The sequence below is a fragment of the Poeciliopsis prolifica genome, unplaced genomic scaffold (assembly GCF_027474105.1).
Source record: "Poeciliopsis prolifica strain line A6 unplaced genomic scaffold, Auburn_PproV2 SCAFFOLD022, whole genome shotgun sequence".
Lineage (NCBI taxonomy): Eukaryota > Metazoa > Chordata > Actinopteri > Cyprinodontiformes > Poeciliidae > Poeciliopsis > Poeciliopsis prolifica.
In genome coordinates, this window is record NW_026562397.1 from 3413411 (window position 1) to 3424673 (window position 11263).

An 11263-nucleotide genomic window follows, 5' to 3' on the forward strand; every position below is an offset into this window, starting at 1 on the left:
TCCACCGTCCCAAGGGCATGACGTAGGCTGGCACAGAGGAGCCTGGGTCAGGGATCTGCAGACCCACACGTGGCGCTCTGGACCCTCCTCTTGCAAAATCGCAAATGTAAATATATTCAATTATAGAAGCGATAAAAATAGGTGATTTTATGAATTCTACTTCATGCAGTGTGAAATATGTGAAATAATGTTGAAATAATAAATATGTCAAATTTAACTAAAAACATAAGTAAGTGATAAGTTCTTTCCTCTTATCGTCTGTAAAATATATTTGTTCTTGGTATTAGATATGGCGATGTGAGCTAAATATTGTTGACAGTTTAATGTCCTTTCTGAACGTGATAACCAGAAGCCACCAATCTGAAACTCCCACCAAATAAATAAATAGATAACTTTCACAGCTCAGAGTTTCTCTGAAAATATCACTGAACTATAAAACAATATTCTTCCATATTCACTAATAAATTTGCATTGTGTACCAACGCTATGCGCCGGCAAAAGGAATGTGAGACATTCACTCTATTTCTCTGTTTTTTCCCAAACATCACAAATCATCTTCATTTAGATCAAGTAAATGAACAAACTGACGACGGTGATTATCTTTGTTGAGTACGTCGAGGTTGACAGAGGTCCAACATGGCTGTCGAAGTTTCTCCACAGAAAGTGTTACATAATAAATGATTTCATTGACCAATCGCTTTTTGCACCCTTCTGAAGACATTCAAGGGTGTGCCTCAGAGTTCTGTTTTGGGGCAGGAGCATTTTTTAATTGAAAAAATAGTCATTTAATTTTTCTTTTACCGGCACACAATAAATTCAACACACTTTACACAACCTGGTAAAAGTCTGGACGCATCTGATTCAACTCGATGTGACGTCGGGTCTCCACTTTGGATTTGTAGAGCATTTTGATTCTACTGGTCAGATCAGGCTGAAAAAACAGAGACAAAAACTTATTTTCTCAAAGAGCCTCATTGGTCTGTGTAGCTATTTCTGTGCACAGGATTTTATTACAGGCGTAAACAAACAGACTCCAAACAAACAAACACACAAAGAATATTTTATACATTTTATTGCTGACATACTGGAGAAAATATTGAAAAAGATCATTCTGGAGGTTCAATCAGTGATGGTGTGATTTCATTCTTTGAAGCAGAATAATGAATCATGACCTCTGGACTAAATCCTGCTACGCCAGAAGCCTAATGCTGTGGACGCAGCAGCAACGCCTTCCTCCTTTTCTTCCTGTTGAACTGTGCTCTCGCTCTCTCCATGGAGAACTGAAGCGGACTCATGGATGGAGCTGCAGACGTGGTTGTCCACGACTTTTCAGATCTGACCATGATTGGCCAAGTTGGAAGTGTCTCTTGTTCGTTTTGCTCCTGGTCGGATTTCTGCCGTTTGCTCAGAAGCGCGTTGAGATTTGTACTCGGTGTGGGGGCGGCCGTCGTCAAGAGCCTCAATTCATCATGAGCTTCTGTGTCTTGCAGCGCCGGGGTGCTCGCGAAACCCGGCCAACCGACCAGGGTGTGAGGAGTTGTGGGAACAAGGTTGGCATTTTCAGGGCCGCTGTGGGAAAACAAGTTTTGACTGGAGAGAAGGACGACTGTTTTCCTCCTTCTGCTTCTCTGCACTCTCTCTTTTGACCTTCGCCCCTTCGAGGCAGAAAAGTTGGGGCTGAGAGCCGTCACCTGACTGTCCGGTCTGTAAAACGCCGTTCTTAAAAGCAGCAGCTCTGTGGGTGGGGTTGGGGCAAAGGTGGGAGTCCCGGTGAGAGGGAACGATGTCCAACTCTTTGGAGAGGAATCCCAAGGGTCAGAAGGCACAACGAGAGCGTCTGAATCAACTTTCTTTCTTTTCTTTCTCCTCTCCTTGTCTCCTCTCTCCTTTGACTTGCTCCTTTGCACTTTGGGGTTTGGGTTAGGAACACTGGCAGTGCTTGTAGTAGTGGAGCTGCGTTGCTCCGGTTCTGCGGTTGGCAGTAAGTCTGTAATCGGTGGAACAGAGTCTATGGAGTTTAATCTACGGTGCTCAGAAGAAGGAGGTGAATTTTTCTTGCCTTGTTTTCGTCCTCTGGTTTTTACTTTGTGTGGCGTACTCAGGGTCATCAGGTTTTCTGACAAAGGGACTTCCTCTTTCATCCCCTCAACTGACTCACCTGGCATTTTCCGGACCTTCAGAGGTGTACTAGAAACCGTCTCCTTACCCGAGGCAGGCTCATCTTTCATGACATCATTGGAGGGCTCGGCTGTCCTTCTGAGCTCAAATTTCCTGTCGTCAACCCTGTTTGCATTAGTCCTTGACCGATCGCGTTTGCTGGACTCGCTGATGAAGTTGCTCAGAGACAAGAAGATGTCTTCTGCCTTGCTTCCCGCAGCTCCTTCCTCTGCTTTCACACCCGCCTCCGTTTTCTGCTTCCTCTTCCTGCCCTTCCCTTTCTTTTTATGTTTTCTGTTTGCTTTCTTCTTCGCCCCGGCGTTCTTCCTCTTCTTCTTCTCCGAGCTTTGCGCCTCCTCCTTGTCGGATTCTCCGCTGGAGCTTTGAGACGTGGAGACGGTGGCGAGCACCTTGATGAAGTCCTCGGCGGCGGTGACGACGTTCCTCAGCGACGGCTCCGATATCGTACTTTGAGTGGGACTCTCCCGCTGCTCTTCCTCTCCGCTCTTCTTGGATTCCTCCCGCTTGGGTGGCGCCACCGTCAGCTCGTCTATGACGCCAACCCCGCCGTAGTCGTACGGCACCGGTTCTCTCAGCACGGCGACGGGGAACCTGTCGTATCGTTTGCACCTGTGGGGCGGAGGCGACACAAGGAAAGGGAGTTTATGAAGAGTTCATGATGAGTTCATGAAGAGTTCATGATGAGTTCATGAAGCGTTGTTGTGAGTTGTGGGCGCTGACACTTACAGGCCGTACCAGTGCCGCTCAGCGCACTGTTCCTCGTAGGCAAAGTCGAAGCAGGGCACACCGATGACGTTGAAAAACGCCTGACCCACAACCCGGGACGATGTGTCGTTGACTTGTCTCAGACAAGCTTTCAACCTGCAGGAAGAAACAAAAGTCAATCAAAAGGGGGAAAAAAAACCCAAGAGGACATGATGTGGGAAAAACGAAGAATTCTTTTTGCCCTCATTTTTGTATCTGACATGTAAACTGATGCTGTAATTTTTTCTTTTTACTGTTTTCTGCTTTTGAACCTTTCATTTTGTCTCAGTTGAGTCGGGGTCTTAAAAGGCCTCATGCTGTGTTCAATGAGTGTGGGGTCAACGCCACTGACCTTCCGACTGGATTCTCCATGGATTTAGCACATAAGAGCTGATCAATAAATTAAATTCCCTGAATGACAGAGCACGCTCTCCTTGACAATCACAATACTCACTTAGTATAAAGTGATTCTTTCAAGCACTTCTTTATTTTCGTCAATGTTTTATCAAAGCAACACTCCAGGTTTAATGAGGGAATAACAATATAATGTGATATAAAGGTCAAGGTCGGTTGTCGAGGCCAGCTGGTAACCCTGAAACAAACATCCAATGTTTCCACCCTGACTGGTGCCTTAGATATAATGACATCATCAATAAATTATGTTTAATCCCATCTATATGCTTCAATGCAATAAAAAACAAGTCAACTAAGTTTCCAGTGTTACTCACTCCTCGTCGCAGTCACAGTGGCAGATTGAGTGCCACTTGAAATTGGTGTATCCATAGTTTGATGAGAAGGCGTGGATGACGTGGGGGCAGTGGTCGTGGGTCCTGCAGCAGCTGTCCGTCTCTGCAAAGTCTCCTGCGGAAAGGAGGTCACGGGGTCACCGTTTAGTCCGGCGGGTATGTGCGCGTGCGACCATTTCATTTCGACAACGCGTCGCCTCTCTCTTACCCAGCTGGTCGTAGCTCTCCGCCATGTTCCCGGCTCCGCACCAAAGGGTCCCCGGGTAGGTGAAGCCCCTCTTGGATCTCCTCAGACCCTTCTCCTGCTCATCCTCCCCGCGGCTGCGCGCCCTGCTCTCCTCAAACTCCCGGCACGCCAGCTTGGCTTCATCCATGCGCGCAAAACGCGCCTCATCCTCCTCCTTCACTTCCTCCTCCTCCGGCCGCCGGCCGGTTCCGCTGCGCTCCTCCAGCCCCAGGTTGCACGCCTGCGCGAACGACTTCACCTCCGTCCGGTTCACGACCACCGAGCAGCTCAGCAGCTGCCCGCCGGGGCTCACCACGGTGCGGACCACCTCGGATCCGTCCGACACCAGGTAGAGGACGTTCCCCCCCAGCGGGGTCGTCTTTGCGCAGACGGTGCCGTTGACCATGGAGAACATCTCCTTGCTGTCCTTGTCCGCGTCCGAAGCGCGGCCCGGGAAGTCGCCCGTGGCCACGTTTCTGTCCAGGTAGGACAGGAGGACAAAGAAGACAGACCACATGACGGTGGACGGGTGGCACTTTTCAGCACCACGCGTAGCGCAGACAGCTCCCCTGGCGAGGCTCTTCTGGCGCTGCCTGGCGCAACACTCCCACTTTTAAAGCCGGGCTGAGGTGGTGCGACTCGTAACGCGCAGAGTGACCACATGGGGAGGAGTCAGAGGAGCGAGATTAACCTCTTTAGACTTTAGACTTGTGTTTCTGATGCGCGGTCAGCAGGTACAGCCGCCCGGTGGCGGGTTGCAAAGAAGGAGAGCAAAGGGTTAAAGCCGATCTGAGCTTGAACCCCCCCCCCCCACCCCCTCCCTCACCCCACAGCGGCTTCTCCAGAGAGACGTGACCGCAGGTGACCTTCCAGGCCCCTCCCCACAGAGAAGACAGGAGTCCCACTCTCTGGCAACACCGTGGAGGAACTCGAGCTTGCCCACGTTTCCCACGGTAACGCAAGCATCATGGGGAGGTTGTGCCATCCTTCAAACGCAAGAAAGGAAGAAAAAAAAACGACCTAAAATCTCGGGACAAAACTCTCCGGCTGAGGAATGAGAGAGAAAGAGACAGAATGAATGAACTAAGGCTCCCAACTGAACTCCAGGAGTCAAAGCTGTGAGTTCAGGGGCCAAATTCAGTGTTGGTCAGCTCGGTCCAGAAGAGTTTGAGAAGTGAGAAGATGTTTGTTCCTGTCAAGCATCTCCTTTTCTAAACTTGAGACACTTTTTGTATGATCTTTTACATTTATTTATTTATTGTTTTGCATCGCGCATTCAGGTTGCATGAATTCGATTTTTTTCATTCCCGCTCGGGAGCAGACGGTGTCGATTTATTATCGGCAATATTACTACTTTATGATTACCAGATTTTTTTCCTTTTCATTATTATTAGGACTATTTTTATTATCATAATCAATATATTGATCAATATATTGTAGCTATTACTATTACTATTATTTATTTTATTTGTATTTTTTCTTCTTTCAGAAATGCACGCCACACCTAACATACCTACAGGACTGCACTGGACTCTGCTTTTTTCCACACATTTCATGTTGTTTTGTGTTTGTTCACTTAATCTTAACACCTATATTTGATTTGTTCACATCATAATAAAAGGGGGAAAAAATAGCTTTTTTTTAGATGACCAATAAAAATTGGTGACATTCAGAAGTACCGTGGAAGGAAAGTGCTTCTTCAGGAAAACCAAAAAAACATCTCCCTCATTTGCCTTCAGAGCTCACCTGTAGGGAAATCATCAACAGAACTATTAGTAGAGGCGGTTTGTGATATGGGCAGTTGCCCAGGGCGGAACTGGAGCAGGCGGTGGCGGATGCTTTGACTGGTGCAGAACGACGGATTTGACTATTCGTCGTCTCTTCCCAGCGGCAGCTTTGGCACATCAGCTTGAACACATCGAGCTTTTATTCAGTTGCTTCAGGGATGCTGTTGATGGTGGACCAACCATATTACTAGAACGGCTTAGTCAAAGTTCAGAGTCTTAAATCTAACGGAAATCCCTTGACCCTTGTCAAGATCTGAAACCTAAGGTTCAGATTTGAGACATGGCCTAAAGAGATTCAAAACATACTCAATACATTTGTTAAATGTTAAATAGAATTTTCAGATTATCTGTAAAAACAAAAATGTATGAGAACCATTTATGAATTTTCTTCCATGCAACGTGACAAAAGTAAAAAGTTTAAGAGGTAAAAAAATAATTTAATTCAGTTTACATAATCATACATAATTGAATAGCTTTGCAAGGCAAAGTATATTTTCCTGATCTGTTGGTTTGATATCACGCCTCTCGCTAATAAACATACAAGTGCTGCAGTTTCATGGATCTCAGTGGAAGTGACTTTTTTTTTGTCCCAGGACAATAAAACCCTTTTTGTCAGGTTGGCTTTAATGAGCCCAGTGTTTTTGTCACATGGTTGGTCTTACTCTGAGGCGCCAGAGGACGAGATCCAACCCACACAAGCCTCTGAAATCGGATTGCTGGAAGGCGGAGAAAAATGATGTAAAATCACCAGAGGCAACATTCGATCACATCTCGAAGGAGTGAGAGGGAGGGAGAGGAAGAGAAGAATGAAGGAAAAAAAAAAAGTTTCCCATGAACTGAAGTGCTCAGTGGTGGAAGGATTGAGGGCAAGAGAACAAGAGTAATAACTCTACAGGTCCAGTGGAGCTCATTTACCCCCCAACGAGAGAAATAACACAAACCCGTTTTCAAGGGGTTTAACATACAGAAACATTGAAGAAATAATGTTTTATTTTTGTTTTAGGATTTCTAGATATTTTTTTTTTTGAATTGCGGTCATCAGTTAACAACTTGTATGAGAAAAAAGTCTAATTTGTTTTTCCACACTGAAATATTTGGATTATTCATTTAAATAAGATAAAGTGACCATTTTTGAAATATTTTTTGGAGCCTGTGGCATTGATTCTCACAGCATTAGAACCAACAGCCACACAGAACAGCACCCTCTGGTGGCCGAGCAGTGACTTCTAATGTTTATTTGGTTGTTTTTTGTAAGATGTTTCTCATTGGTTCGCTTTGGTCCCCATTTGCTCGTGTCAGACCTGCATTTCCCGTCTCAGATTGTTGTTATTTTTCACATTGTGCTATTTCTCTGTCAGTGAACTTTGCAGTTCAATAATCAAAAAAAAATCTGTTTTTTTTTTCTCTCCCATCTGGAAACTTCTGGAATTTGCTGATTCGTCACGATCTGTCACACATGTTAAAGGTTCGGCTTGTAGCTTATACTGACATCTAGTGGAGACATTTGAAATTAGGTATTTACAGTCCACTATAAGACAAATATGGCTCTGCAGCATCTATATCTGCCTGGTGGATAGCAGGTACTTTCAGTTTAATCGGATTTCATAAGCGTCGATTGATTAAAGTAGCAGTCAGCAACAGGGTATAATAAATGAACAAAATTCTAGGGAAGATTTGACCATCACTGTGACCTTTTATCTCTAGATTTGTTTAAAAATATGGGAAAAATAAACTGCTACATCATGGTTTAATGGTGGGTTCACACCAAACGCCTTTTCAGTGTCTGGACTCGTCTGGTCGAGCGGGTCCTACACGGTCGATGTTCCACATAGACTTTGAATGTAAACCAGACGTTTACATTCAAAGACTGTTAACGTCTTTGAATGTTTACAGAATGTTTACGCTCAAAACGCGAGTCGTGTGAACGCATCAAAAGTCCACACGCATAGAACTTGAAGCGTCAGACGTGTTTTTGACACGCGTAACATGCTTGGTGTGAGCCCCCTCTTCTTTCATTTGGCACCTCCATACTTCCCAAATGGGTACTTCCGGTACCCGGGTACCGGTACCTGGGTACCGGAAGTACTGTAATGGAAGAACAGGGTAACATATGCTTATGAAATGCAGGCGTGAGCCAGAGGCGTTTGGTGCAAAAATATGCTTTTCTCCTCCTGTTTTTACCTCCTTTGGTGAGACGAGTTCAATGTCTTTTAACGTCTGTTGCATTATGTGACAGTCGGTTTGCATTTTGTAAAGGCAAGGCCTCGAACGCCTCATAAAATGGGATCAAACTGCACGCATTCTTTTTCACTGCGGAGCACCTCATTTCATAAAAGTGAGGACATACTTAAATATGAAAGATTGTTCACTCTAAGGCAATAAATCCATATAGCCATAATATTTACTACACAATTCATTGTGGGGTCGTTTGGTTCAAGCCACACATGAGTCTGACTGTGGGAAAATGTCTCAGCTGCTGACTGAAGCGTCAGCACTCAGCGTGAGCTCCGAGCTCTGAAACCTGGGATGAAATTTCAGATATGAGTTTATTGAAAAACAATAAAACTCCTGGTGAAATATAACGTGAATACATGGAGATGCAGGGTCAGGTTGTGGCTACAGTGAGGTGAACTCCACTTCAGTTTTCTCAGAAATGGATCCTCTCTGGCAGCAGCGGCTTAAAGCAGGTATTACAATAATAACCCCAGGTATGCATGAAGGAGGCTTTGAGATCTTTTTTTTTTTTGTATTATTATTATTTGCAGTCTGTGGTCCAACTTCAGCAAGCGCAGATGCAAGACAGAAACAAATTTCAGCAGCATTTAACATCTAGCTAAATGTTATCAGAAGTGACTATATAGCTAAATGTTAATAACATCTTGCTAAATGTTAACATTACTTGGATCTCTCCTATGAATCTTAACATCCAAATGTCAACAGTAGCTATCATTGAGCTAAATGTTAGCAGAGTGCACATCTAGCTATATAACATCAGCCTATAATCTTTAGCTAATTGCTAGTAGGAGTTACTATATACCTTAATGCTATCCATCTGGCTAAGTGTTAGCAGCAGTTAGCATCTAGCTAAATGTTAGCAGACAATTATGTCTAAGTAAATTATAGCGGTAGCTTGAATCCACTTAATTATTAGAGGAAGTTAAAAATCGAATGAAATATTACCAATATCCTAAATCTAAAATCACAAATATAGATACATGAGCCAAAAACTTAAAAAAAAAAATCAACATACAGGTCGATTTAAGTAAACAAACAAAGATATTGAAAAAAATACAAACACAAATGAAACATGAAAATCAATCACAAACTAATTCTAACAATATTTTAGGAGTTATAACAATTATGATACTCTTCTAACTCTTACAAGAGTTATAAGAAGTTATAAGATATAACTTATTATAACTAATAACTTATAAGTTATTATAAGTTATGATAGTTTATAAGTAAGTTATTATAACTAAGTTATATTATAACTAACTCATAACTAAATTATTATAACTAAGTTAACTTATTATAATTAAGTTATAATAATAACTAAGTTAAAATAACTAACTTATTACAACTAAGTTATAATAATAACTTATTATAACTAAGTTATTGTAATAACTTAGTTATAACAATAACTAAGTTATAATAACTTAATTATAATAACTTACAAGTTATGACAACTTATAACTTCTAAGTCATAGTTATAACTTAATTGTAACTATTAGAATGAAGATATTATAACTTAATTATAATAAGTTATTATAACTAAGTTATAATAACTTAGAAGTTATAAGATGACATAGTTATAACTTAATTATAACTATTATAATTAGGTTATTATAACTTAGTTATAATAACTTAAAATAAGTTATTATAACTATAATTATAGTTATAATAATAACTATAATTGAACATTCAGTTAGATTACACGAATGGTTTTTAAAAAGGAAAAACCGGAGAACCCGGTGAAAACCTAAAGTTTAAGACCACAGGTGTACAAGCGGCAGCCGTTCTTTTTAGGGTTGACCTTTCTGCCACAGGGGAACATTTAGAATATCCAATTAGAAAATCGGAACTGTGAGACTCCAGACATAAAAGGCCAGGCTGTGATTGTTCATTTTGATGCCCAGACCTAAAATATGAAATAAATGACAGGTTTATGAGTGTTTATTCTGGAATTCTGTCTAGTCTGTCATCAAATGGCTAATTATTTCTCAATGTAAGAAGTAATGTTAGCTGTGTTAACTGGGATTGTAGTCTGCGCTCCACTGGCGGACAATAGAGAAGAGCCTCTCTATTGTCCGCAGAAACTCCTGAAAGGTTTTCTGACTGCCGAAAAGAACTTGTGAACCGGACCTTTTGAGGGTACGGTTTGAACGTAGCTTTTTAAATATGATATTACGGCACCCTTAAATGGACGGCCGCCGTGCAGTGTTGCGGCCCTCCACACGTTTTCAGTAGAACCAAAGTGGCTTTTCAGATTGGTGTAGAGGTCTCGAACAAAATGTTTAATGTTTTCATTGTCTTTGCTGATGGCAAAGTCTGTGATGTCCTCTATGTGCTCCCCAGACAGGTAGTACAAGATTTTCTTCATGTCAGAAGACTTCAAGGGCCCACCGTTTTCCTCGGAACAGCTTAACACTGTCCTCATCACAAAGCACGCCATGCCTTCCTCTAGTTCTTTCATCCTCTGCGCTGGGGTTTCAGTTTTCAGCTCCTGGATCGGGATTGCACTGACAACTGACATATTTCGAAAACCTGATACTGGAAACCAACCGCTCAGTGACGCCCTGGGGAGATACTTCTCTGTCGGAATCAAGGAGTCAATGTCCATTTTTAAAGGAAGTTGAGTTTGAGGCTGCTCTTTCAATTCACTTGGGACGGCTGCGGTGAAGTCCCTTTCTGCCTCATGGGTCATGGGTCTCGGGAGTTGGTTCGACATGTCGGATATTTGTCCAACTATGTCACTGATTTCCGACATCACGTTAGACACCCTGTCGGTCTCTTTTATATCACGTGTTTCCTTGTTTTTGATCCAAAGAAAGATGTTCTGGAGAAATCTCCTCACTTCGTCTTCTATTTTGGCGCAGAAATCTTCAGGGGAAATCATCGTCTGGCCGGATATGTCGCTTATTTTCTCGTCAGAGAGGTCAGAATCTGACGGAATTTGTGGAGGAACAGGAAGTGAATCATAATGGCTCTTTATGATATCAGTATATATTTTTTCTGTCAGTTCTATTTCAAACTGCTTGATCTTGTCCTTTAGCTGGGGGTTTTCAATGGATTCTGCACACAGCCTCTGAATCTGAGGTTTGATGGACTGAAAATCTAGTTTAGGGATTTGGTCCGTCTTGACGTGGTCCAGTAGTTTCACCCTCTCCTGATCTGACAAAGCTCCAGGGAACATCAGTTTGGTTGGGCTACCTGAATCCTTGACCGAGGTCTCCAAAGACGACACCAAGCGGTTGAACTGGTCGTTGGCAAATCTGGAAAACTCTGGTTTTCTGACTATTTCATCTTTTCTCGCAAGATCAGCTTTGCCTTTTGACAGGAAACGATTCCTGATAAAGTTAAAA

General features: G+C 42.8%; 1 protein-coding gene across 1 annotated transcript; it reads right to left on the reverse strand.

Moving 5' to 3' along the window:
* Positions 1 to 984: 984 nt before the first annotated feature.
* Positions 985 to 4677, reverse strand: proca1 (protein interacting with cyclin A1). Its single transcript, XM_055045273.1, has 4 exons — positions 3877 to 4677; positions 3651 to 3783; positions 2905 to 3039; positions 985 to 2787 (listed from the first exon to the last, which is right to left on the reverse strand). Exons 1-4 carry the CDS (start codon positions 4409 to 4411, stop codon positions 1203 to 1205), a joined length of 2388 nt encoding a protein of 795 aa, XP_054901248.1. The 5' UTR covers positions 4412 to 4677; the 3' UTR covers positions 985 to 1202.
* Between the last annotated feature and the right edge of the window lie 6586 nt (positions 4678 to 11263).